The sequence below is a fragment of the Scardinius erythrophthalmus genome, assembly GCF_964197995.2.
Source record: "Scardinius erythrophthalmus genome assembly, chromosome: 1".
NCBI lineage: Eukaryota > Metazoa > Chordata > Actinopteri > Cypriniformes > Leuciscidae > Scardinius > Scardinius erythrophthalmus.
In genome coordinates, this window is record NC_138221.1 from 33,792,613 (window position 1) to 33,819,937 (window position 27,325).

The following is a 27,325-nucleotide window of genomic DNA, read 5'->3' on the forward strand; positions in this document are numbered from 1 at the left end:
TACTGTTGATCTGATATAGTACATAATACACACACACGCACACACATATACATATATAATTTATTTTTTTTTTAAATACTAACAAGAAGTGTATTAATGATACTAAAATAAATTCATCTGGCAATGGGTTGAATGTAAGTGTTTTCCAAATAACTGTTAACACATTTTCAATGTCACATTTGTATTAAAAATTATTAAACTCTATAATTGTTCAATTATAATTCAATTGTTATGCCAAGCGGCTTGTTCAGTTGTCTTCCTGTCAGCAATATTTATTTCTACTGAGCCAGCCTCATTTTGCTATGTAAGGATGCCAGAGTTTTCCTCAAGCAAGATTCCAGTCTTGAATTTTAATGTAGACTTCAGAAGTGAATATTTAGTCTGAATTGCTCTCTCTGAATGATTTTGCTTACAGCAATAGTAGATGAATCCATTCTTACAGACCACGGTTACAACCAATCCCTGGAGAGAAACTTTCATCACAGACCCTCACCTATAAGGATTTAAGGTGTCCTTCAGCCACACCATGGATATTCCTTTCGCCTCTTCCTTCCCCGTTTTATGCCAGCACTCTGAATATAATCTCACAACTCTCTGTCCTGACAACCAAAAAGTAAACTCAACAACTCCCGCTCTGGTTAACCCACCAGCGTTTGGGATGTCCTACTTCACCATGACCCTCGGTGCCCTCTCAAACCTAACCGCTCTAGTGATCCTAGCCCATTCTTACGCCTGCTTCCGCCGACGGGCCAAAGCGCCGTTCCTCCTGCTGGCTTCAGCCCTGCTTCTGAGCGACCTGGCAGGTCACCTGATCACAGGCGCTTTTGCACTTCACCTCCATCTTGAAAGGGTGAAGCATCACGGGGCGGCAGTAGCAGTGGAGCCTCCTCAGGTTTACTGCAAACTATTTGGAGCTTGCATGGTGTTTTTCGGCCTTTGCCCGCTGCTGCTGAGCAGTGCGATGGCAGTGGAGCGCTGCATAGGCATCACGAAACCTCTCCTGCACCCGGCGGTCGTCACCATGACACGCGTCCGCCTCACCGTGCTCCTGATCGCCTCCACGGCTCTCACTTTGGCGGGACTCCCTTTGCTGAAAGTGGGCAACTACAAACCACAGTTTCCCGGCACCTGGTGTTTCTTACCTGTGAACGGTCCTCTTTCCATCGCTGACGCCAACCTTGCTTTGGCTTTTTCCATACTGGGGCTTGTAACATTGAGCGTCTCAGTTGTGTCTAATACTATAAGCGGGCTGAAATTGCTCCAGGCAAGGTTTAAGGACCGATGTGTTAAGTTAAACGCTGCTCGGAAACATGGATCCTTCTCATTTTCATCTCTGCATTCCCTGGATGTGGAAATGATGACTCAGCTGGCCGGGATAACAGTGGTTTCCTGCGTCTGCTGGAGTCCCTTTCTTGTGAGTGAGGCGTTGTGCATTTGATTGTGTTTCACTGCATTTGTGTTTCTGGACTTTTTGACTGTTTTCCTCTTCATTTCACAGATTTACATAATCATATCCATTGGCAGGTTTTATAAAGGAATCAGCAGACCGGTGCGTCAGTGTGAGAAGCTGTTCCTCTTGGCTCTGCGCTTGGCTAGCTGGAACCAGATTCTGGATCCATGGGTTTACATCCTCCTGCGGCGAGCGGTTCTGCGCAGAGTCCTTCGGCTGCTGCAACCGGACAGAGCCGGGTTCACACAGAGCAGCTTCTACAGAGACTCGCACAGAAAACAAATGAGTTTAAACTGATTACACATTTGTTTACACTAACTTCGAATATGTTTACGTGGGGTCATTCACCAAAAATATATGAAATCAAATATTTATAAAGAATTTGTGTAATTAAGAAGTGAAAAGAAGTGCGCTTAACTGATTGAATGTGTACATACTTTAAGTCTCAAAATGATTTTTCTTTCACAAGTGGACGACGCTAAATACAGGTGTAACCAGGGTCTAAAATGTTTCGAGCTTGTCTACTTTCAACTACTCCCAGAGGTAGCCGAAAACGCATTCGATCGGATTGCTTTTGCACTGTAAACGCTCCTGTGGTCGAATGTGTTCGAACAGACACAAAAGACCGCCTACTCTCCGCATACTGACCTGATGTGGGAAAATTAGTGGACAAAAGATATGGATTAAAACAACAGGTGTAGACAAGTTTGTGTCTGCCTCGCTTTCTTGTGATCTGTTCGACAGAACAGATCAATTGTACATTCAAAGGAAAGCCTTTGGCTTCAGTTGCAGAAGGCATGGGATACCAATAGTGTTGAACTTCTTATAGGAAATATATTGACACTATGCCAGAAAGGTGCTGGTGTAATTGCTGCAAAAGGTGGACATACCAAATATTAAAGGTAAAAGTGGCTAAATATCCATAATTTATCCATCTGCATGTTTCATGAACATTGAAATCATGTTTTGAAGGCAAAAAAAGTCAATATTTTGAGATCTGTCAGGTGTTCTAATAATTTTGCCCACCACTGAACATGTAATGACATTACAATATTTTAACTTCATCATTACAAATGTGTAAATAAAAAAAGTATTTAAATTCATAACATACATTAAAGTATATTTTCGTTTACCATGAATGCTTGTCAGTACAATTTAAACATTCCAATGTTTGCTAAAGTGTAGCCTACTTCATTTTCACAAGTGTTGACCTTATTTTCTTTTTTCTTTATTTCTTTATTTTTTTTTTAATCATATAGTAACCATCAAAATACTATAGTTACAACCAAATGCCCACATAGTACACGGAGCAAGCAAAGAAATTTGTATGCATGTCCATTCATCTCAGTCTACATGTATTGACTAGGAAAAATACAAGAGCCCCTCAAAAAAATAATGTCAGTGGTAAAACATCTACAATTATATGATACAGTAGCCTACTTTTAATGGACAGGATATGCTCTATTGAAAATATTTTTATAGGCTAAAACAGACACTGTTGTTTGTGTGTGTGTGTGTGTGTGTGTGTGTGTGTGTGTGTGTGTGTAGCTACAATAATAAATAGGTATCAAGTAGGTAACTTTAGTACTTGGCGATAAATTGATAATAGGGTTACGTCTTTGAGGGTTGCAAGTGTCTATGTATTCATTCAACAGTAAGTATGTCCATGAAAGTTACAGTGATGCCACCTGTTCATAAAAAAACGTGCATGACTGATTTTTTTTATAAAGTCACAGAATTAACTGCGTGTCTGTGTTATTTGAGTACGTAATGATAAATAATAATAATAAAAACATACAATTTTAACAGCATCAATGACGAGCACACGACGATTTTTACACTTTTATTGTGAAAAACAGCCTCTTTCAGCCATTTTGAAAAGCTTTCTCACCAACTCCGGCTTCATGACATGTTGTTGCCTGCAAAGTGCAAACAGCCAGTGGATGTTAGTAAACACATAGTTTGTCAAAAACGTGCTGCACATGAAGTGAAAATATTTCCCGAGTAGTGTAACGTTACTTCTGCATATAACGGACTACCATAGCAAGTTCCCCCTGCTCTGTGTTCTCGGACGCTCGTGTTAACTTTCACAGGGGTCTAATTTGGACATAACTGTGGTCAGTCAACCTCTAACTACACAGCAAGGTCGTCCCATGTCTTGACAGATCAGGGCTGGCTGAACTATATTTGTCAACCATAGGTAAGGTTTCATCTCTGTTTTATTATTTTGTGATACCACCATAAACAATCAGTAGACAGTATGTCATAACTAACTTAATATGTTAAGTGATGACTTCCAATCGCTGCTGTGTTTGAGAAGTAATGTGCTGCATCATGTACCTGTTTCAGGATGCACTATGTGGCGAGTGGCTCCCTGTCCTTCGGTTCTCTGGGCCTGCTCCGTCTGTTTGGGGCATCTTGGTCCTGGAGCCTCGCAGCAGGTCTGGGTGTTTACTTAGGAACAGGAGGCTGGCGGTACCTGTATGTGGTTGTTCGTACGGCTAAAAGGGACATCAAGTGAGTGACTGATATTTTGGATATCATACAAATTCTGCTTTCTAAAAAGTTAAAGTCACCATGAAATGCAAATTCTATTTTCTAAATGTATTTATCTTATTGTGATCTTTTCATCTGTGCATGTTTTTATTTTTGTATTTTTTTAAATGACTTTGTAATGTTTAAACGGAAGTTGCGATAGTTACTATTTTCTTCCCTGTTGTTTCATAAATCCGAGTGAAACTGCTTCTCGAACAAGAAAAAATTTAGGGCGGGACTTTCTTTTGTTTATCAGCAATTGATTGGATGGTTGTGGTGTGCTATTGGTGGATCTCATGTGAGTGACAGGTTATCTCACCCTTTCGCAAGTAAACAACATCAGCAGAGATGACCTGCAAGAGGGATGGGAAGTTATGTTGATTAAAGATGACACATTAATAAAAATAAATAATAATCATGCATGGAGCACGGATAAATAATTTATTTTATTACATGGCTCGGCTGAATTCCAATGTAGAATGCGGTCTGTTATTTCTTGATAACAGACCGTTGCCATGAAAAACAGCGCGTTGCTATGGACGCGGAACGGACTATTTTCTTTGGCGGAAGCAATACAATCGTTTTTAAATCAATAAACTCCTTTTTAAATCAATAATTCGTGTCAAATTATTTATTTATTTTGTAGGTAGCCATGTAATAAGCGGGATAATGTATAGAGAGGCGGTCGTTATAGCGAATAACAACCCCTTCAGGCTGATTCAAGACCCCTCGCTATAACAACCGCCTCTCTATACATTATCCCTTACATAAATACTGCAGTTTAAAAAAAAAAAAAAAAAAAGAAGAAGAAGAATTGTCCATTTTCATTTCATGGTGACAAAATGTCATAACTCCATTGAAATGGCAGACTTCTTTCTGGTGGCTTTTGGCAGACTTCTCCAATCGTTTCATCTGCTTAAACTCCGCCTCTTACAACCGCCTCTTAGGCTGTTCCAACTTTAGGGAATAGTTTGCCGAAAAAAAATTAGATTACTGTCTTCATTCAAGGCCTTTTTACATCAAGAAAGATAACAATATTAGCATCCACACCAGCGCACAATGGCATTGCATCACATCCTCGAGCTCAAAGAAGGATTGATTCTGATTGGCTGTCAGTGTTTTTATTGTTCATCAGCTGGATAAAATCATTCTGAAAGTGATTCCAACAATATTGTTTATAGTTATTGTTATAGTTGTGGTGTGGACTTTGCTATTCTTTTTTTTTTTTAGAACAATTTTTAGAACTGTAGGCTATCTTTATCGTGCCTACCAAATCTGTATGAAACCTGTTTTTTTTTTTTTTTTACTTCGAAATTGAAAGTCGGCTTGAAATCAAACGACTATTCACACACTCAACGTTCACAATCCAAATAACAACTAATGGATAATGTCGTCAAGCCGTCCTAGTTTTTTTTTTTTTTTTTTTTTTAATATCAGTTTCACTCAGAAATACATCACATTGAAAGTAAAGTCTGTCGGAACATCCGTTTCATGCCAGCTGTTTGTTGTCAAATCTGACAAATCAAATCTTTCCTATCTCATTCCCGAATTTTCATTTGGTTACAAGACTCGTGAGAACGGCTGTCAAGGGGCAGTCATGGTAGAAACATTTTAAGGGAAATAAAGTGTATTTTCTTTCTTGTTTATGTAGTCTATTTTCAATAGTGTAGTGTTGTATGAAGCACAACCAATGCGGCGAACCAATGGTTCTACAACCAACAGTACTTGTTGCAGAATTTTCATGGGGAAATACTTGGTCCTCTCAATAATCCGAATCGTGTTGATGAAAATGACTGGATTTCGCGCATGAAAATTTCCTGATCAAAGTTAAACGTGACAGCAACTTCATTACCAATGGATCTGGCGTGGCACATATTAAGGAATGACTTTGAATATTCAAATGAGAGCTACAAAAAATTACTTAACCGACTAATGCTTCACATATAATATTTTCAGCAGGTGTGAATAACTGATTATTCCTCTTCTTGTCCATCAGTGGGCTTTATGTGCTGCTGAGGGTCAAACTGGCGCTATGGAATCATATCCGCCACCGAAACACCATACCCTCCATCTTTGCACAAACCGTGGCTAAACACCCAGACAAGCCTGCGCTCGTGTATGAAGCCACTGGGGAAACGTGGACTTTCTGCCAGTTAGATCAGATCTCCAATGCTGTGGCCCATTGGGCACTGAGCCAGGGCTGGACCTCAGGAGATGTAGTGGCGCTCTTCATGGAGAGCCGGCCGCTCCAAGTGGCGCTCTGGCTTGGCCTGGCCAAAGTAGGTGTGGAGGCTGCGCTCATTAACTTCAACCTCCGAAAGGATTCGCTCCTGCACTGCGTGGGTGTGTCAGCATCCCGAGGGATGGTGTTTGGAGCAGAGCTAGCAGACGGTGAGTCGAAAACCTTCTCTTTGACTCTTTGATCAGGACCATTCAACTAAATGCACATGCCTCCCTGTGTGTATGTAGCCCTGTCAGAAGTGAGCTCTTCCTTGAGTGAGACCATGGTGCGGTTCAGCACGGGAGACCTCAGTCCAGACCAGATGGCTGCTCTGAAATGTCAGCCCATTGACTCCATTCTGGCATCTGCCCCTCGACACCCACCACCCTGCACTGTTTCCAAGGGCTTCAACGGTGAGATTTACAGAATTATGAGGGTTTACTTGTAGAGCAGAGGTGTCAAACACGCAGAACATGGGTCGGATACGGCTCGTGGAGGAGTCTAAGGCCCTGTTTACTCCTGGTATTAAGATGCGTTTTGGACGATTACAAGTGGATGATGCTAAATACAGGTGTAAACAGGGTCTAAAATGTTTTGAGCTTGTCCACTTTCGAACACTTCCAGAGGTAGCCAAAAACACATTAGACCGGATTCCTTTCGTAGTGTAAACGTGTGGTTGAATGTTTTTGAACAGCTGCAAAAGACACCTACACTCCACCTACTGACCTGATGAGTAAACATTATAGGAAGCACACTAGCCAGACGGGATTTAAACTTTGTCGGCTGAAGACCCAAGTTGTGTCAGAACAGAAATGAAAGCTGATGCTCTCCGTATGGTTTTCTCTTTTCTTTGGTTGTGTTCATATGTAAATTGTGTGAGTTTATTTTTGTCCATTAGATCGAAAGATCTGGAAAAAAACGCCCATAGACCCTCCCCTCGAAGAAATCAGGAAAGAAGTGGTTGAAAGTGGACAAAAGAGATGGATTAAAACAACAGGTGTAAAAAAGGATGTGTCTACTTGTAATCCGATCGACCAAAACACATCTTCATACCAGGTGTAAACAAGGCCTAAGTTGGCATGTGGAAAGATTTAATTTATTTTTATGGGTTTGGGCTGTTGTTATATGAGCACTGACATCATTGAGTATATCTCTAACTTTGCAAAAATCAAATAAAAAATGACTTGAGAGAGTCCATGCATTCCCTTTATGTTGAACCATTGCACCTATCCAAGCAACACACAGTAGTTTAGTTAATTAATGACTGCATTTTAATCCAGATCTCTAAAATTAAAATGAGTTTGACACCCCTGCTGTAGAGACTCATTTCGAGAGGTCCTTGATGGATGGTTCAAGTGTTTGTAATTTCACCTCACTTTGACTATCAGCGCACTGGAGTGTTACATTTATTTCACATCTTGTGCTTTTATGATCTCTGCTGCTGCAGTTTTGTAGCAAAACTTTGTGTTGTGGGCCATTATGGAAGTTTTTATGGAGGTAAGTTAAAAAAAAAACTTCTAGACCATTGGTTTTGTGTCCATATGAAGGACAGGCTTTAGGGCAGATATTAGAATGATTTGTAAACCTTGTCTATCTGTTGATCCTGAGGGCTACTAGTTGTGTTTATTGTCAGTTATTAGTGTGTAAAGTATATTTTTAGTGTCCTCCCTAGGAATAAGAGTGTGTTCCACTTCTCCTTGATTGCATTAATCCTCAGACTAGCCTATTCATTACAAATAGGGTGGATTGACTATTACAAGTCGTTATAAGTCGTTATAAGAACACTTCATATTGTGCTGCTGGCAGTGGGATTGGTTTATTTGTGTAATAGCCCTGAATCAGACACAACTTTGAGTAGCAAATTAATTTGATTTTTAGTCTCAGAGATATATTAGCTCAAATAAATGGTGTCCACTATTGTGAAGTGATGGTGATAAATCAAGTGGTCTTCAGTTCTGTTAAGCTCTAAAAGTTTTTTTGATGATAAGAGAAGGTCAGCTTTTTGAAGACAAGCGTGTGATTGAGAACGAGAAAGAAAGGGCAGAAAATATAGGTAAAGAAATATTTAGGAATGTCTGAATAACGTATTTTTACTATGTTCAGCATAGCCAACACAGAATATCCAACGCTCGATGGTGTTTTATGCCCCCAATGGCTCCTTAGAGGCAGCTAACCCTACCCTCAACCTTAAACCTACCCATCCCCTCGCTGCCTGGAAGGCGCCGTTGGGGGCATAAAACACCAAAGACCATATCCAACTACTACGTGATGTAGTATGTATATTGTGTACTAGGGATGTCATCAAAATTTCAGTGGTTGATATTAAAGGTAGGGTAGGTAGGATTTTTATAAAAAAACTTTTTTTCAAATTTGTTTAAACTGTCTTTATATACCAATACATAATTAAAATGTAAGTGCTCTGAAAAAGAGAGTATAAAAATCAAGTGACTGTAGACCTTTTAATCTGCAATAAACACAGCTCATTATTTCCATTCGGGACGAAACAATTGATTGGTTTGGGCGACTGTCACTCACTCTCACAACCATGGCTACCACCCCTGTTGCTAGATCTGCCCATACGCACCCGTTTGATTTGAGGAGTGCAAAAGAGAGACGCGGAACCTACGAAGAGTAAAATTATGGCAGAGAAAGAGCATTCAAAATTCAAAGCACCTGCATATGCAGTCAGCGAAGGCAAACAAGGCAAAAACTACTTCCTCGGACCCTGGTTGCCCGCCCGCACTCTTGAACGACCTCCTCTGCTTCGCCCTCGACCCCGGACCTGTCCTCGAACCGACGAAGCGGTACTTGTCTCCGGAGTGTAGTCCTCATTAGAGTTGAAAACAATGTTTTCATCATGGAAACTCGCAAAACACCGTATATGTTATGAATCTTACACGAAATTCACCTTCATCACAGTGTAACTGATGGTAATGGAAAAACGTGTATCAATGCAACCTGTTTTTAGCTTTGCCTTATAAATATAGCTTGTTACCTATAAATATAGCTTGTTACCGAATCAATCAACAAAGTATATTTTAAACTTTACCAGTATCGATATGCTAGCTTGATAGTGAGTACTAAAAGCCATCTTATTTGTTTATATGTATAGTGATAAAGTTAGGTATTTTACTACATGTGTTTCTGACATGATGTCACTGCACTCCTTCCTCTCCACTCGTCATAGGTAAATAAATGCGTCTTCCAGCTGAACCTGAGCGTTTGGCGTCGTGCGTTCATGTGTTTTGGGGGCGTGGAAATAATTAGCTGTGTTTACAACAGTCTTGAGAGGTCTACAGACACTTGATTTTTATACTCTCTTTTTCAGAGTACTTACGTTTGAATTATGTATTGGTATATAAAGAGAGTTTAAACAAATTTGGATTTTTTTTTTTTTTTTTTTTTTTTTTTTTTGAAAAATCCTACCTACCCTTAGCCTGGCTCTGCCCTCCTACGTACTTCAGCTCAATTTCATTTTCCTTCAGTACTACGTCTGGGACTGCTGTATATTCTTAGGTTTCCAGAAATAAATTTTTTGTAGGACCAATCAGCGAACAGAGGGAGTGGCTGAGAACGATGACGTTGAGATCGTGCGCTAGTTTGAGTTGACATACGTCACGACCAAATGTTAGTGATTGGTTATGGCAGATCCAGAGTGACTCTGGGCAGATCCAATAGTTTTAAACTTCGACAGAGTACCCGCCTACAAGGAAGTTAACGCTTGTCAATGGAGAGAGGCCAGACTCTCTGTACAAATGAAATGTACGAGAGTCTGGTAGAACCAGGCTAACCTACCCTGCCTTTAATAATGAAATTTCACAATTGTCAATACAATTTTCAATACTACAGCAAAAGCTAAAATGCTATTTATTTTATGCCAATATGCTTTATTTAAAGGTGCATTGTGTAATATTTAGGGGGATCTGTTGACAGAAATGCAATATCATATACATAACTATGTTTTCAGTGGTGTATAAACCCCTTATATAGTGAACTGTTTTGTTTGTATTATCTTAGAATGAGCCATTTCTATCTATACACATACTGCGGGTCCCTGTACATTGAAATGTGTCGACATGTTTCTACAGTAGCCCTTAACGGACAAACGCGTTTCATTACTATGTTGTTCTTCGTGCTAGGAAGCTAGCTAAAGTCAGCGAATAAAATACTGACACAATAATGTTCAAGTAACAATAATATTCGCAATAACATATAGTTTTACTGAATAATAAAGTAAACATCATTTCTTAACTTATCTTTGTAAATAAACCTTTGTAAAGATTGCTTAACTAGCTACTCTCTGCTGTCTCAGACGATGACGTCTTTTCCTGTCCGCCACCGTAACTTTTGTTGGTTGCAATTCATAACCTCACCACTAGAAGCCGTTAAAAATCACACACTGCACCTTTAAGGTTACTTAAATAAAGTTTACTTTATTTCAAGTTTTTCAGATATCAAATTGCATTATAAAGGATTATAAATAATTAACCAAATAATAAACATTAAGAAATTGAACAGGAACTACATATCATATCATTCAAATGTTTTCAAAATGTTTTTTTTTATATATATCTTATACTCACTAAGGCTGCATTTATTTGATCAAAATATACAGTAAAAACAGTAATATTGTGAAATATTATAAAATTGAAAATGATGGGTAAGGGTATGCTAGTTTGTGCCGTTTAATATTTTATGGTTTAATAATAGTTATTTTTAACGCTATGAATGTCTTTGCTGTCACTTTTAATCAATTTAACGCATCCTTGCTGAATAATGCACTGCACACTAGACAGTTACCATTAAACTTGTGGTCCAAGCATCATCCATGTCTCATCATGTTTTCCCTTTCTCATACAGATCGTTTGTTCTATATCTACACTTCTGGCACCACTGGACTCCCTAAAGCTGCTATAGTGGTGCACAGTCGGTAACCTGCTCGCAGCCACGACACAATCTTACAGCTTTCCTTAGAAATGAAACAAGCTTTTATTAAACTACTTCTATTTCCTAGGTATTACAGAATTGCTGCTTTCGGGTACCATTCTTTTCGCATGCGGCCAGACGACATCATCTATGACTGTTTACCCCTCTACCACTCAGCAGGTGTGTTGTGCATATCACAGACATGTTGCTCCTGACCTCATAGGCTCTATGTATTTCTATAAATAAGTTTTAAGCTATTAGATATTGTTGGTTTCAAATTAAACATACTGTTGCAGATTTCACAAATAGCTCAACATTTGTTGGATTTACTCATTAACAGGTAATATTATGGGTGTGGGCCAGTGTCTGATTCACGGTATAACTGTGGTGGTCAAGAAGAAGTTCTCAGCAAGTCGCTTCTGGGAAGACTGTATCAAACATAACTGCACTGTAAGTCACTTACATTTGGGTCATTAATGGCAAATAAGGGTACATTTGCACGACAACAGTGTACTAAAAATGGAAACGTTTTTCCTTTGCGTTTTTCACGTACAGACAACACCATAGTCAAAACGATCCCCAATCACACGGATCATTATTCATGCCAGGTCATGTCACTTTGTGAAGAAACACTATGCACCTCTAGACTGAACACACAATACGCATGTGTTGTGACTTCACCGTCCCAAATTCATAGTTTTTGTAGTTTACAAATTTGTAGTTTACACAGAGATGACAGCGGTAACGTTTTCAAAAACTTGCACTTTAAAACCCATTTTCAAAGGTTTGCGTTTTCAGGCCCCCACAACACCGTTGTCAGGTAAATGAATGGCCAAAAATGAAAATTTTACATTTGCATTAGTTTCATTTGGTCTTTTAAAAGCCTATATACCATTTTCTGAGTGTACATAGTCTCATGTAGCCAGACCGTCAGACTAACTGCAGAAGATCTGGACACTATAGCAGCTTTCACTGGTCAAGGACCACCCAGAGGCCTTCTGATTGACATGAAAAGCAACCAATCACAGTTTGTTTTGTTCAGCATCATGTTTAGGGGCGTCAAAATGTAAAGTCAGTATCAATAATAGACCATAGATCATTCATTGAAGAACGTTGTGCAAACATTGCTTGAAGCATATCTCTCCACTTTTTAATGGCAACAAGCAGTTCGAGAGAACCGAACACAAGAATGAATTGGCCAGCTGTGATGTCAGTGTCTTTTCTTTCATGTTTACAGAGATATGCTGCTAAATATCCGCTTCCATAATTGAAGTGAGAGGGTGCACAACTAATAAAATTAGATCACTCCGGGGTCCTTCCAAGTTCTTGCAAAGGGTTGGCCAGGCTTGGAAAATAATACTCTTCCCATATCTGATATCTCCATTTACACTATGCACTTGGCGAAACAACCCAAGCTAGATGAAGTGACCCTGACAAGCTTAGGCTTAAAAGCAGGTAAACACGGCGTGATTTACAATGGACACATGAAATGATGATACAAGCTTTTGCTTTCCGCACCATATTTAAAGCCCTAGTTGCAGCCTGGGGGAATGTAGAAATTATCGCTGTTGTAATCGCTGTGGTTGGTACGTCATTCGCCACCGTCGCTTTTTCAGTGATGTACGACTCCGCATTCACGAGAAAATCTGATCTGTCCGCTTGCATGCAGACGCAAATGCTCGTATGCGATTCATATCAGATTTATTTCCACATAAATAAGGCCTGACCTTTTAAAGAGTCCATGCTGTGAACTTCACATACTTTTGAAAATTCAGTGTTTAGTTGATCCTGATAAGCACTCATTGTCAAAGTTGGAAACACAACAGTTTTCTCCTTCTAAGAGGGTCACGGTGGCTCTAGTTCCAGGCTGACGTTAAAGAACGTCTCCCGGAAATCCTGTAGAATTCAGCCAATCAGATGCTGACTTCGAAACTTCTGAAGGGTTTCCCATTTCATGTGCCATATGCATCAGATGTTCAGCCAACTCTCCGTGGGTGTGACCTCTCAGGCTGAGACGAGAGTGTACACATCTTTTTCAAAACAAGTTTTCAGTTGGAAAGTTGCTTTGAATCATGAAAATCAATGTTTTCTCGAACTTGGCCATTTGACACTGAACTAACTTAAAATAAAATGGTATGTATTTGATATTTCTAAAAGGCATGTTGACCTTATATTTTCAAATTCTAGATTAAAAAAGATTTTTATGTTTAATGTCAAGTCATTGTTTATATGAAGTGCATTTTAACCCTTTCCCCGCCAATGTTTTTTTTAAGTTGCGAGCCAGCGCCAGCATTTTTGTTTGCTTTCACAAAAGTTTCATGGCCCCCAGAATATCTTTCAGAAAATGTATCCATATAACAGTGAAAACATGGATTGCCGGATAATTCTGTCAATGCCGGTGAACTGTTGTGTCATAAATGACGGTAAATTCTGGGGAAAGAGTTATTGCACATTAAATAAATTAATATATCCCGGAGCATGATGTCACTTACAAGCATCTTTAATGATTCAGTGTTATGAGTGAATAAATTCACTAATAAATACAAGAGTGTGTCGTTCTTACTCTCACAACAGTCTGTTTTTTTCCCTCTCTTCCAGGTTGTGCAGTACATAGGCGAGATTTGCCGTTACTTGCTGTCCCAGCCTGTGCGGCCCACGGAGCGACAGCACCGGGTGCGTTTGGCTGTGGGGAACGGGCTGCGGCCTAGCGTCTGGGAGGCATTCGTGGAGCGCTTTGGAGTAAAACAGATAGGCGAGTTCTATGGAGCCACCGAGTGCAACTGCAGCATTGCCAATATGGACGGCAAGGTCAGATATCAGTGTTGGTCTGAGAACGTTAAATATTGAACTGATTTATGAATTTTGTCAGTTGTAACAGTTAAACGAATGGTTAAAAACTCACTCTCAACACGGCAGGTTGGATCTTGTGGGTTTAACAGTCGCATTCTTCCTAATGTGTACCCCATCCGACTGGTGAAAGTGAACGAGGAAACCATGGAACTGGTTCGAGACAAGCAGGGACTGTGTGTGTCTTGCCGACCTGGTGCGTTCAGAGCTGAAAAATCGCTGAACATGTCGTCATGCAGTGTAAAATTTACATCAATTTTAGATTAGGTCTAAATCTAATACTTGGTGGCCTCAATATGTATTTGGACACTTTAAAATCTATGAATATCATTGCATTACATAAAATATCACAGCAAATGGCATGCATTTTAAATAAAGATAGCTCACGCACACTTATCAAGTAAAAAGTTGTTGGCATTTTACTGCAATAAACTGTAACAATTAATTTAAATGAATTAATAGTCATTCTCCTCTCAGAGATGTCTTTTGTGCCCGTATCATTGGTCTTTCTCTTCATGTATTGTCTTCCGCTCACAGGAGAGCCTGGGCTGTTGGTGGGGAGAATTAATCAGCAGGATCCTCTGCGTCGGTTTGATGGATACGCTAGTCAGGATGCCACCAGGAAGAAGATCGCTTACAATGTGTTCAGGAAAAATGACTCTGCTTATCTGTCAGGTGCACCTTTTATACGCTGCAAAGAAGTGGCTGTGTCTAATATTTTCTAACAGCGTGGATGTAAATATTGTGGATGGTTTTAGACTGCAGGACAGAACTCACAAATGCAACCACAGTATAACATTCACTACTCTGTAAATTTATTTTCTTGGTATGGTGTCTCTCAGGTGATGTTTTAGTTATGGATGAGCTTGGATACATGTACTTCCGGGACCGGAGTGGTGACACGTTTCGTTGGAAAGGTGAGAACGTCTCCACCACTGAAGTGGAAGGAACACTGAGCACCCTGTTGGGACAGATTGATGTAGCAGTGTTTGGAGTAAACGTACCAGGTAAGACAGACAAAGCAGCTTTTGTCCTAAATTTCCAAGGACCCATAATTCCAAAGTCTAATCCTCTGTTGTTTGTATAGGTGTGGAGGGAAAAGCTGGAATGGCTGCCATCGCTGACTCAACCGGAAGCTTTAACTGTAATTCTTTCCTCAGAGAAGTTCAGCAAGCTCTTCCTCCATACGCAAGGCCAATATTTCTACGCATCTCCCCATGTGTAGATACCACAGGTGAGGAAAGATCCCCAAAACTCATACTGCCTGGATTGGGCGATATATTGAGTATTTAGCCATATATGCACTGTAGTTTTACTAGAGATGTAAAGCTAAGCAACTTTGTGAATATCACAATGATTAACTCCTTCCGGACAGAGTAACTCCAATGACGGAATTTTACGGCTTTCCATGTTTCCACTGTTATACGGTAAGGGGCGCATATTACGCACCTTCGGAAAGAGTACAGAATCTCCGGATCAAAGCACAGGCGAAAAAGGAGCAGGAACAATCGATAAAAGCATTGCTTATGCATGTTGTAGATTTTGATGATTTTCTCAAAATGTTGCTTTTTTTATGAAACTTACCCACAAGTGTTGGAATCCATGTTTTTTTTTTTTTTTTTTTAAAGCAGAGGCTATGTTCCTTCTTCTGATATATTACAGATATTTATACAAAAAAAAATATTCTGGGGGCCATTACATTTTTGTGAGAATTGATCAAAAATGTTGGTGGTGGCTGGCAATTTATTTATTTTTTAAATGCTGGCGGGGAAAGGGTTAATGTATGAATGCTTGGGTTAGACTTTATTTTAAGGTGTCATTGCTACAGTGTAATCATACATTTAAGTACTGCGTAATATTAATTAACTACATCTATTTGCTATATAATTGGGGTTAGGGTTTGGTTTAGGGTTAGTTGCTTGTAATTACACATAATTTACTGTTATTACTATAGTAATTACAGGTGACCTATATAACAAGGAAACTGTAAAATAAAGTGATACTGAGGCTTGTTTCTGCCCCAGAATAAAAAATAAATAAGGTCACTGACTTTTTATCTTACAATTTATTATCTCAATTTGGGACTCTTTTCCTCACATTTGTGAGTTATTACCTTATAATTTAGGACTCTTTTTCTCACATTTGTGAGTTATCTCATAATTTGGGACTCTTTATGAGTTATCTCATAACTCTGGACTCTTTTTCCCACATTTGTGAGTTATCTCAATTCTGACCCTCACATTTGAGTTATCTCATAATTCAGGACTTTTTCTCACAATTTTGAGATATAAACTTTTGATTCTGAGAGAAAAAAGGCAGAATTGCTAGGTAAATAGTTGCAATTAGTTTTTTTTTAATTACAGTGTTGGAAACAAGTGTACAGTGTTGCACTTGCAAACATAATGTTAGAGTTGATTAGTTTTGATTCACTTACGTGAATCAGTTTAAACTGCGTTTCAAAGAATTTGAACTGATTTAGTAATTTGTTTGCAGCATCAATCAAAAGTGTTCACTGAAATTTAAATGGTTTTAATAAAAATCTAATTTTTGTTAATTACTATGTTTTGCCATTGATGAGCATGAAATAAATGATTAAATATAATTGTGCTTTATGTTTATTCATATTCATTGTAATTTCTAGTGATTTTTTTACATTTTGAATCTAACTGGCCACAATAGCCATATGATGGTTAATCTGATTGATAAAGACCCATTGTTTTTCTCAAATATTTAAAAAATGGTGTGTATGCTGTGAATTGATTTCCTACTCTTACCCTTTCACAGGAACATTTAAAATTCAAAAGACCAGATTGCAGAGGGAAGGATACGATCCACGGCTCACAACTGACCAGATCTACTTTCTGAACTCCAGAGCAGGCCGTTATGAGCTTGTGAACGAGGAGCTGTACAGTGCTTTTGAAGAAGGCAGGATATCCCTTTGAGACGAAGAAGAGAAGGTAGCCTGAACCTACCTGGTCATCTTCTAACATGTGACCGCGCGCAGTGTTAGCGCAATACTGCGACAGAAACCACTCAGATTAGTTCTGCTAGCATGTAGACACTTCTTTTGCATTTACATTATTCATATTTATAGCATTGCATTTGAAGAGGTTTCTTCGATTTGGTAGCCTACTAGAAAGCACAAGCTGTATCTTGGCAATGACAAACTAATTATCTAATATGCAATAGATGAGACCATAAGAGTGAATTATTCTTTTAATGTGTTATTCTTAGTTGATGATGTGCACTCCCAATTAAACAACCAAAACAACAACACAAAGCCAACGGGATGAAAGATGAAACTCCTCTAGGATGTCTGGCTTTGACATTAGACTTATCCTACTACAAACCAGCAAGTTAAATGCATTTTGAGCCTGAATGATGATGATTAGTGTACATTAACGAAATTGAGAGTTTTACTACTTAAACATTGTTAAAATTGCCTAACTCCAAAGTGACTTTTAGAGAGCTGAAAGATACAGAGTGTCTTTGTAAACAGCCACAATAAAGTGCCTTAGATTTTACCTCCTCAAGCTTTACTCATGTGTGATATGACAAGATGAATGGCCTGACACAGATACATGAACAAAGACGCTTTGAAAAACTAAAACAGTGTAATTACATGAATCTATGGCAATCGAAATTAATAAATAAACATTTTTACTGCATTTTACTTCTCTTCTCTGATTCTAATGACCTTACTTCGACATTTATTTTTGTTGAATCTCACAAAGAAAGGAAAGGGTCATATTTAAATAAAAAAAATCAAATTGCTCATAAAAAAAAAAGTAATATAAAAAAAAAGTTGAAATAATATCATTTCTGATTTTAATGTCCTGACATCAATCTTTAATCTTTGTTGTATGGGTTATATGTAAATAATGTTTATTATTTGGCCTGTCACAATGTCAGATTTATTTTTGTGGCCCAAGTACTCACAATAACAATAGATATCTATAGAAATTTGGTTTGCTATCAGTCAAAATATGAGACAATAGGGAGGTGGAGACTAACTGTCCAAATAAAGCGCACAAAACTAATTTAATGGCATTTCCTGCAGACTGGGGTTTCTAACACCCCCTCTTTTTACCAAATCCAAAAAACTCCCACAGTGGCGAGTGAACCTTTTTTCCGGGTGAGGGTAGAAAGTGGCCCTGTTTAAACCTGGTATTAAGATGCAATTTGGTTGAATGGATCACACGTAGATGAGGAAGACACATACTCGTTTACACCTGTTGTTTTAATCCATCTCTTTTGTCCACTCTCAGCCACTTCTACCCTGATTTCTTCAAGGGGAGGTCTATGGGCGTGTAAATGTATGGGCTTTTTTAGATCTTTCGATCTAATGGACAAAATAAGCTCATGAAATTTACATTTGACCTGTGAGTGTGTGTTAGAAATCAGGAATGATGAGAGAACATTGTGCTTGGTACATTTTTCATCTTCAAATAAAACTTGGGTCTTCAGCCGACAAAAGTTTAAATCCCGTCTGGCTAGCGCACTTCCCAGAATGTTTACTCATTAGGTCAGTAGGTGGAGACCAGACGGTCTTTTCTCGGCTGTACGAACGCTTTCGACCACATGAGCGTTTACGCTACGAAAGCAATCCGATCTAATGCGTTTTTGGCTACCTCTGGAAGTGTTCGAATGTGGACAAGCTCAAAACTTTTTAAGACCCTGTTTACACCTGTATTTAGCATCGTCCACTTGTGATCCGATCAACCAAAACATATCTTAATACCAGATGTAAACAGGGCCTGTCTCTCTTCTATATCTATCCACTCCTCCAACAAGATTTTGAGTGGCAGTAGTACATTTTTCCATTTTATGATGGGTGGAAACCAGTGATAAGGTGCAATACCGCCACACACTATGATGAAGTTTCAACCGTTGGTGTTGGATTATTTACAATATTATCATATTTTCTTTTGATTTCAGGAAAATGTGACCCATTTTATGACAGTTTTGGGGAGATTCACCTTGTTGTTCAGATCATCTATCTGTTTTTTAAAATCCAAAACAAGTGGAACTGGAGGTTATTTCCATAGCTGACCCCGCACAACACATGTACTGTAACATGAGAGATGAGAGTTGAGATGTGAAGAGAGAAATGCTGAGAGGGACCTTCTTCACATCAGTCTGTCTTAATAGAGATCCACGCTGGCAACACTTTCAGTGGGTGTTCCTTACAGGCACTGCAGAAGTATGGGAATGCTCTCGGAGTGATGATGTCCATGTAGGTGAATAATGGCGTCCTCTCTCGTGGGTCGTAGAAAGTCACCCTGGACCTGTTCATGTCCAGAATGACTCTCACCACCTGCGGCTCCTGAGTCATAGTGAGAGGGGACCATGGGGCAGTACAGGCTTTATACTCTCCGTTTCGTAGCCTAATGGTCCAGAATCCCTCTGCGGGGGTCAGCACGTGCTTTCCCTTTCGGCTGATGGATGCGCTTGCAACTCCAATGACCCAGTAGGTGTTGTTTCTGACCTCCACGTCCCAGCTGTGTCGTCCGGAGCTGAAGCCCTCATGGGCCAGCACTTCTGCGCCGACATTGAAACGCTCAGGGTTTTCTGGGAGTTTAAACGTCTGGGAACAGCACTGTAATGTTGTCAGATCCTCTGACAGGAGGAAGCAGCTTGCCGCGGTGTTCGGATCAAGGGTCACTGGAGCTGCAGCGAAGCAATTGTTTGAAAGGTGAAATGCTAATGTCGCTGAGTAAGCAAAAATTCTCTAAAGCAAGAGACTCTAGGTGAAAAAAATATAACTAATAGATGTCACCATACTTCCCCAGTTGACTGATTTACAATAAGAATTAATGAAAAGATGGATTACGTTTTAGGAAATGTTAAATCAGGCAAATGATATATGAACAAAAAACTTTTGTAAAAACCTTCAGAATATAGAAAGGAATAAAACTGTAAAGTTTGGTGTGTGTAAGTGCTGCTGAGGTAGAGATTTCTGGTACAGTGCAGGAGAAACAAGTAATAAAAACTCAGTGAGTGTTTTAGCGCAATTTTCTGACGTCATCATGGGATCACAACACTAAGAGATAGTAAATCTTTTCCTGGATTTTTTTTGTGCGTTCCCGAGATTAGACCTTCCTTAACATAATGCCGAAAACCGAAGTCTCTAGGTGGTCTGGTTGAGGAGTAGATAGAAGTGCAAGATTGGTGCGCACAGACAGAACAGAAATCATGAGTTAACAATCGCAATTTTGTACGGTGGAAAATTGCGCTAAAAACTCAGAAAACGGCCTTTAAAGATGTAATTGAAATCTAGAGATGCATATAAATAAAGTGTAATAAAATAAACACTTAAATGTGTATTTTTGGGTTTCTTTCCACTCGTCTGAAAAGACAGACTCTCAAAACTAACCAGTGCATGAAAAAGTTTTTTTGCATTGTTGTTATAATTTTCATGACAATTAAACCACTTTCCCATTTTTCTATTAAAATCATCATGAATTTGACAATTGTTTTAACAACAAACATTTTACTATTTAGCTGTGCTTTTATACATTTATTTACTGCATTACAGTAATATGAATGAGATTTTTTTGACATTACAATAAGCTACCGATTTTTATCTTTATTCTTGGGTGGGAAATTCTTGTCATTCTTGTCACAATTCACATCATCCCTGAGAAATTTTGTGTTCCTTTAGGGACATGAATATTCTGGGCCCTATTTTAACGATCTGAAACGCAAGTATCAAGCGTGAAACGCAAGTAACTTTGTGGGCGGATCTCGCAAATCTAAAATGGGTTGGTCATTATTCATAGGTGTGGTTTGGGCGAAACGTGAAATAAACTAATCAGAGCGACATCTCACATTCCCTTTAAGAGCAGGCGCGCTTGTTCCATGGCGGATTGCTATTATAACGGCGGATTTGCCAGGCGGACGCCAGGAGCGGTTTACAGCCAAGGAGTTCGACGTTCTCGTCAGGGCCATACAACACAGAGAAGTGACATTGGGGATGGGAGAAACCCTCCCAAATTAGCTTCGGTTAAAAAGGCGTATAATAATTTGGGTAAATGTGTAAGCTAGATTTATGCCTATTTTTTCACATCTTCATGGACACAACAATGATTTCCCTTGTGTGTTAATATTTTTCCTTGTAATAATGTATGGTTTTCTAAAAATGAGAACTGATGTGTGTCTGTGTGTAGATGAGATAAGCAAAGTGTATGTGCGTTGTGAACACGCTACATTTATTATGGCCAAGCATGCGTCCTTAAAATAGCATATGAATAACATGCGCATCGCGCCACTGACTTTAGACTAGGTTTTTTCTGGTCAGTGGCGCAATTGTTTTCGAAACCTGCAAAATAACATCAGGGAACGTTTGCGCCGGAACACGCCTCCTCTTTTCGCTGAACCGCCCCCGGGAGCGCAAGTTAATTTCCTAATTTACCGACGTGCGTCTGTGGAGGGAAAAGTCCTTTGTGCGTCGGGTGCAAAATAGGAATGATACATGCGTCGGTGTAGGCTACAAAGTCAATTGCGCTGGGTGCAAGATAGGCCCCATAGAGTATACTCACTATATTGAATGATTTCCTTCATTCTCTCCCAGACTTTAAACTTTAATGAGCCCAGGTGTTTGGCAATATCGAGCAGTGAACCTCTTATCATCTCTGGATCCTGGGGAACCCGCCAGGTTCTGTCAATAAAAGAATACAAAGTTATTCTGGATCTAGGTCACAGAGCAAATTATACTTACAGATGGAAAAGTTGAAATGAAATTGATAACTGAGAAAGGATTTGTACCTCTTTATAGTGTCCTTATAATTCTAGATGAAATAAAAAGAAAAGCAGATTACAAAAAGTGAATCGTATGTGTTGTGTTTCTATCATTCATTTACGAATGTTCACCTTGAGGAATGGTATATCCTGAGATCTCATCTCCTGTTCAATGATTATTATAGTGTTGCTAAGTGAAGTGATGTCATTCTCCAAATCTTCCATCTTATCATTCATCATCTGCCTCTTCTGATCCTTCTCTTGCTTGAGCATGGAAAGCCTGGATGCTTCCTCATCTCGCAGAAACTGGTGCATCGCCTCAAACTCCTCTCGTATCTGCCTCTCTGTGTTCTCGGCCTGACTCTGTAATGAGAAGGTTATCATTGACTTTTTCTGAAGTGGAGAATTCAGTCTCCTTCTATAATTGTTCGCCTGCATGCAAAATTAATGTGAAAATACCTTAATATGCTCTATTGTTTGCTCACAAGTGAGTTTTGCTTTTCGGAAGAGCTTCAGCTTTTCCTGAAGTGGTTTCAAAGCATTTTTGAGTTCTTCCTATAAAGAGTGAATAAAACGATAACACAGAAAGAATTAGTAATTACTAGATGTGGCCATATTTAAACACACCTGATCATTTATTCGTTTAGAGAGGCCCGAACTTTTTTGAACTTAAAACAATGGCAGAATTAAAGAAGAATGGGCCCTTTTGACAGCCTGTGACACATTAATGCCTTAACTTCTAATCTATACAACATTTTAATTATTTAATGTACATTTATAACATTATACTGTTACTTTAGAATCATATGGAAATGCAACAGTGGGGAAGTTTACTAAAGACGTTTACCCTGTTATAGTTTACTTCTGTTTTCTAAACCTGGAAGTGTGAAAAGGATTCAAGCAACAGAGTTAATAGTCCTGACCAAGGATGAATTATAGCCCAGACCAATGGAACTAGAATTATGAGAAGCTACAGTTTTCAAGCATAACTTTGAGATATAAAGTTGCTATTATCCAACCATTCATTCAAAACACCCTTGATGGATTTCCTGTCCCATCTTAGTACTAAGTGTACGTTTAGACCACAAAGATGTTCTAAAAACGGAAAAGTTTTTTCTTTGTACTGATGACAACATTATTAAAAACCATCCCCATTCACACAGATCCACGATAACGTTTAAAAACGTTGTATTGTGCAAGAAAAGACTACGCACTTGCGCACATACTCATTCTTTTACAGTTTTTAGTTGAAAACGGTGTCATGTAAACGACCCCTGTCAAACCTTGCTTGGCTTCCAAAATCTGGTGTGCCCATTGGTTGTATGCAGGGTGCAAATGGGAATGGGGTTTTGACATCAAAATAAGATGTTGTGGGGGTCAAAGAAAGCAGTCTACCCATAACATGAAGCTTTACCTGTTAATAAGAAGATACATTTCTAGCTCTGACTGATTTTAAATTATAACCGTAACCCTGAAATGGGTCATACCATTAACATTACCTGAGCACTGAGCAGCAGAACTAAATACGCTATAAAACCACCCATTCAGGGATGTGCATTTATTGCATTGATGAACAACATTATGTGTTTAAAATGCATATACAAAGTTCAGTTAAATGATAACATTTGGCCTCGTTGATGCTGTTAAACTGAATGTATGAAGCAAACTGGTCCCCAACTCTCTGACCCCCCTAAAGGCCATTGTGTAATTCACATCCTGGTTGTATGGCCTTAAGAAAGGTGCAATTGTAAGAAACAAAATAAAAATCCAAACGTTACAAGTAGAAACTGAAGAATGTGAAGTTGCAATAATTGAAGAAAGTGAATACAATAAGTGAAACCAGATATCATAATATCATGCTTTCCTTTACGTGTGGGGTGATAAAAGGGTCCTAATATGTGACCTTAAAAGATTTTTAGATTCTTTTGAGGAGATATGAGTGTATACTTTCATCAACTCTAAACTGAGCACATGGGCATCTGGTTTCAGCCCTACCAGGAGGCCTCATCCCTAGCATGAACTTACCACTATTAATAGTCTGATAATGAATCCAGCCAAGAATCCATAAATAACTATTTCTGAGGTCCTAAAGGGAAAGGACGGTTGTCCAAATGGTTATTCTCTTTTTTGTTTCCCCTCTTGTCCTTGAATTGACAGTGCAATTGTTGAAGATTTACATTGGAATCAACATTGTCTGAAAAACAAATGTCAAACATAGATGCAGACGACCATGAATCTGTATGTAGACATACCTTACAGTCGTGTGAAGCTTCATTTAAGGGATATAACCTGTGACCCTGGTGGTTGGCTGACGACTTGCATTTGCAACAAGTGGGTTCCAGATCCTCCAGACAAAAAAGCGTCAAGGTCTCTCCATGCTCCTTGCATGCAAGAGGGTTGTTTTTGCAGCGCTCCAGAAAGCCCTCGCATGTCTTCTCAAGCATGGTGTTGACTATGAGCTCCCCCAGAGATGATGGCTGACAGCAAAGCGGGCATTCGCAAGATCCTCCTCCATTCCACAGGTTCTCAAGGCAAATTTTGCAAAAGCGATGTCTGCAAAACAACACTACGGGCTTTTGCAGGATATTTCCACAGATGGGGCACGACAGGTCTTCTGCAAGATTTGATTGCATGGTGGCCATTGCTCCTTTGAGCCCTTCATTGCCCAGTTGGGTCACAAGGGGGTACTATGCCTCCCCTCCCACATAAGATTACCCTTGGGAGATATGTCTTCTGATTGGCTCCAGTATTCACTCAGAGTATACATCACAGAGTGAGATCTAGGCAGGCACATGATATCTTCTGATAAATGCCTGAACATCAATCACATTATGTAACATCAAACTCCTGGAGATCGATTTGACCCTGGCACTGACGCAAGAGGAAACATGTTAAGATTTTCTCATTCCATTCGAGAAGATGTGTGCCTCCTCTTAAAAATGAAATTAAAAGGCAGGAGAAATAAACAGAAAACTGTCCAGAAGCTTGGACTATGGAAGCAACCTAAGAAAAAAGTTTATTCAGCACTGTGAAAAAGTTTATGCCCCCGTCTGATTGTATGTATTTTTACATATTTTACACAGAATGTCTTCAAATCTTTAACCAAGACCCTTCCACGATAAACCTTTCATGCATTCATTAAAGAAAGCACTATTCGTTCAACACTATTTGAAGTTAATGTTGCTAATGGAGGTAACCAATATCTGGTTGCATCCACATTAGCAGCAATAACTGCAACCAAATGTTTCCTGTAGTTATTTATATGGAGGAATCTTGGCCCACTCCTCCTTGCAGAATTGCTTCAGCTCGGTGTTCAAGCATGAACTGTGTGTTTCAGATCCTACCACGGCATTTCATTAGGGTTTAGGTCCGGACTGTGACTATACCATCTCAAAAGTTTTAGGGATCATTTTCTATAGGGATCATTGTTTTGGAGCACGACCCGACTGGGCTTCAGCGTTAGTTTACAGACAGACAGCTTTATTCTCCTGGAAAATTCTCATAAGTCAGTTTTTTTTTTTCAGTTCTTTCTGGCCAAGATGTTTAGGTCCTGATGCCTCCCAAACTATCACACAACTACCACCGTTTTTGACTGGCAATTTTTATAAAAAGCAGAGGCTTGAAGATCTTTAGAATGAGCTCTAGGGTTCATTGTGACTAAGAGATGAACTATTCCAAGCTGTATTCATGTGGATTATATTACTCTGATTGTGCTTTAGTGGAGCCTTTAAAGACTTATGGTACGTTTACACGACAACGATGTACTAAAAATGGAAACGTTTTTCTCTGCTTTTTTCACGTACAGACGACAACTTTGTCAAAATGATCCCTGTTCATGCGGATCCGCGAAAACGACTAAAAATGCTGTATTATTCATGCCAGGCCAGTAGTTGGCGATGGCACTTTGTAAAAAAAAACACTACGTGCCTATAGATTGAACATGTAAAGCGCATAACAATATCGTTTTCAGAAACGTTCACTTTGAAACCCGTTTTCAGGCCCCCAAAACACTGCTGTCGTGTAAATTAACAGCCAAAACGCATAGAAAGTTTTCGTAACTTTTTCACCATCTATTTACTCCTACAATCCATAATGAAATCTGACCATATACAATGTTAATGTGCACAAACTTAGAAATTCAAACAAGGGGCAAAGACTTTTTCATAGAACTGTATTTACCAGTAAAATATGTATAAAGACAGTCCCTTCAGACAATGTAATACGATTGCTGGTGGTTGTTGTTGACATACTGAGAGGAATGGGCTGAAGGCGTCCTAAATTTATTTTGCTAATTAAAAGATCAGGTTACACAAGATAATTCATTTTGATTACTGGTTATTTTCATGCATTGCTCTGCAGGGTATGCTTGAATGTGATGCAGGTTTTATTATATTTGAGCTGTGCTGTATTTAATACCTTTATTCTTTGCTCCCTGCACTTTCTGAGATGGGATCCAGTGGCCTCTTGTCTGCAGAAGGGACACTGCGTCTCCCAAAACTGCTGACAGCAGATTTCACAGAAGCTGCACCCGCATGAAATACAGCAGAGGACCACTGGAACGCTGAACACCTCCCCACACGCTGAACAACAAGGGTCTTCCTCTAAGAGCAGTGAATTAACCTCCATTTCTCTCTAGATATGAGCTGAACTGGTTGTGTCTTCAGTCCTAACCGATATAGATAAAAATACCGCTGCTCATAACGTGTCCCCCATTCTCCAGACACTTGACCTTTAGACTTGACTTCTGTATGTAAACGATCGCTATACTGAAAACAAGTGACATGCAGAAGCTGTTTGTATATTGAGATCTGATCTAAAGACAGCGTTCATTGTTATTAATAATTTCGAGAGGAGCACATTTGTTGTAGACCTCAGAGCAACATCTTGATGGACAATATATGAAACATCATCATGCTGAGTCATGAGCTCAATTTGTGTACCCCCTGTTGAGAAGATGAGCATGTTTGTAGGAATTCTGAGAATGCAGAATTCATTCCCCAATGCAGAAGACAGACACTTTGCCATGCTGCTCACATATTCATTGAAGAGCTGCAGAACTTGTGGGACAAAAATTCTGTAGTACAATACATTTTGTTGACATTCTAATGTGAACACACCTTTAGGACCAGGTTCACTAAGAGCTTGCACCAGCGCAAACCCCTTTTTTGGCATTACTAAAGACAGTTATTTTTGCGGCTGACCTTATTGCATATTCAGTAAAAGTTTCCCTTTCAGACACACCATTTATGGGAGGAGGGTATTTAAATAAGGGTACGTTTACACGACAATGATAAAACTAATAAATACTACAATGATAAATACTAAAAACAGGAAAGTTTTTCCTTTGCATTTTTTGTGTACAGACGACACCATTGTCAAAACGTTCCCCGTTCACACGGATCTGCGGAAACGACTAAAAACACTGTATTCTGCTGCCAGGCCAGTAGTTGGCGATGTCACTCTAAATAAACATTACGTAATACTCATTCACATGACATCGCCATTTTCATAAATTCACATTTTTGTAGTTTACACGTAGAAGATTACTGTACTGTTTTTACTGTTTGATACTTTTATACCTATTTGGTTTCAGACAGACTTCTGAG

At 39.2% G+C, this 27,325-nt stretch overlaps 3 protein-coding genes across 4 annotated transcripts; 2 read left to right on the plus strand and 1 right to left on the minus strand.

Moving 5' to 3' along the window:
- Positions 1 to 291: 291 nt before the first annotated feature.
- On the plus strand, positions 292 to 1,995 carry ptger1c (prostaglandin E receptor 1c (subtype EP1)). The gene is made up of 2 exons (XM_081388148.1): positions 292 to 1,414; positions 1,499 to 1,995. Exons 1-2 carry the CDS (start codon positions 527 to 529, stop codon positions 1,745 to 1,747), a joined length of 1,137 nt encoding a protein of 378 aa, XP_081244274.1. The 5' UTR covers positions 292 to 526; the 3' UTR covers positions 1,748 to 1,995.
- A 1,173-nt stretch (positions 1,996 to 3,168) lies between these two features.
- slc27a1a (solute carrier family 27 member 1a) lies at positions 3,169 to 19,082 on the plus strand. The gene is made up of 14 exons (XM_081388157.1): positions 3,169 to 3,650; positions 3,800 to 3,967; positions 5,982 to 6,376; positions 6,455 to 6,619; positions 11,067 to 11,136; positions 11,221 to 11,312; positions 11,473 to 11,582; positions 13,731 to 13,940; positions 14,049 to 14,175; positions 14,517 to 14,654; positions 14,822 to 14,986; positions 15,067 to 15,213; positions 16,764 to 16,936; positions 17,214 to 19,082. The coding sequence occupies exons 2-13, from the start codon at positions 3,801 to 3,803 to the stop codon at positions 16,919 to 16,921; spliced, it is 1,944 nt and encodes a 647-aa protein (XP_081244283.1). The 5' UTR covers positions 3,169 to 3,650; position 3,800; the 3' UTR covers positions 16,922 to 16,936; positions 17,214 to 19,082.
- An 18-nt stretch (positions 19,083 to 19,100) lies between these two features.
- On the minus strand, positions 19,101 to 27,019 carry trim35-13 (tripartite motif containing 35-13). Of its 2 annotated transcripts, none has more exons than XM_081388172.1 (6): positions 26,136 to 27,019; positions 22,179 to 22,274; positions 21,852 to 22,082; positions 21,747 to 21,769; positions 21,521 to 21,639; positions 19,101 to 19,649 (listed from the first exon to the last, which is right to left on the minus strand). In XM_081388172.1, the coding sequence occupies exons 1-6, from the start codon at positions 26,343 to 26,345 to the stop codon at positions 19,114 to 19,116; spliced, it is 1,215 nt and encodes a 404-aa protein (XP_081244298.1). In that variant the 5' UTR covers positions 26,346 to 27,019; the 3' UTR covers positions 19,101 to 19,113. The 2 variants fall into 2 exon arrangements, with proteins under 2 accessions (XP_081244298.1, XP_081244297.1); XM_081388171.1 differs by lacking the exon at positions 26,136 to 27,019 and adding an exon at positions 23,972 to 24,541.
- Between the last annotated feature and the right edge of the window lie 306 nt (positions 27,020 to 27,325).

Bases quoted from the DNA above. Each gene is read 5' to 3' on its own strand.
- ptger1c (XM_081388148.1), top strand. From the start codon at position 527: ATGGATATTCCTTTCGCCTCTTCCTTCCCCGTTTTATGCCAGCACTCT. The intron at 1,415-1,498 runs GTGAGTGAGGCG...TTCATTTCACAG, and splicing joins TCTGCTGGAGTCCCTTTCTT to ATTTACATAATCATATCCAT.
- trim35-13 (XM_081388171.1), bottom strand. From the start codon at position 24,361: ATGGCCACCATGCAATCAAATCTTGCAGAAGACCTGTCGTGCCCCATC. The intron at 21,770-21,851 runs GTGAACATTCGT...TATTTCATCTAG, and splicing joins AGGATATACCATTCCTCAAG to AATTATAAGGACACTATAAA. The intron at 19,650-21,520 runs GTGAGTATACTC...GCTTCGCTGCAG, and splicing joins GAAGGAAATCATTCAATATA to CTCCAGTGACCCTTGATCCG.
- slc27a1a (XM_081388157.1), top strand. From the start codon at position 3,801: ATGCACTATGTGGCGAGTGGCTCCCTGTCCTTCGGTTCTCTGGGCCTG. The intron at 11,583-13,730 runs GTAAGTCACTTA...CCTCTCTTCCAG, and splicing joins GTATCAAACATAACTGCACT to GTTGTGCAGTACATAGGCGA. The intron at 14,987-15,066 runs GTAAGACAGACA...TTGTTTGTATAG, and splicing joins GTTTGGAGTAAACGTACCAG to GTGTGGAGGGAAAAGCTGGA.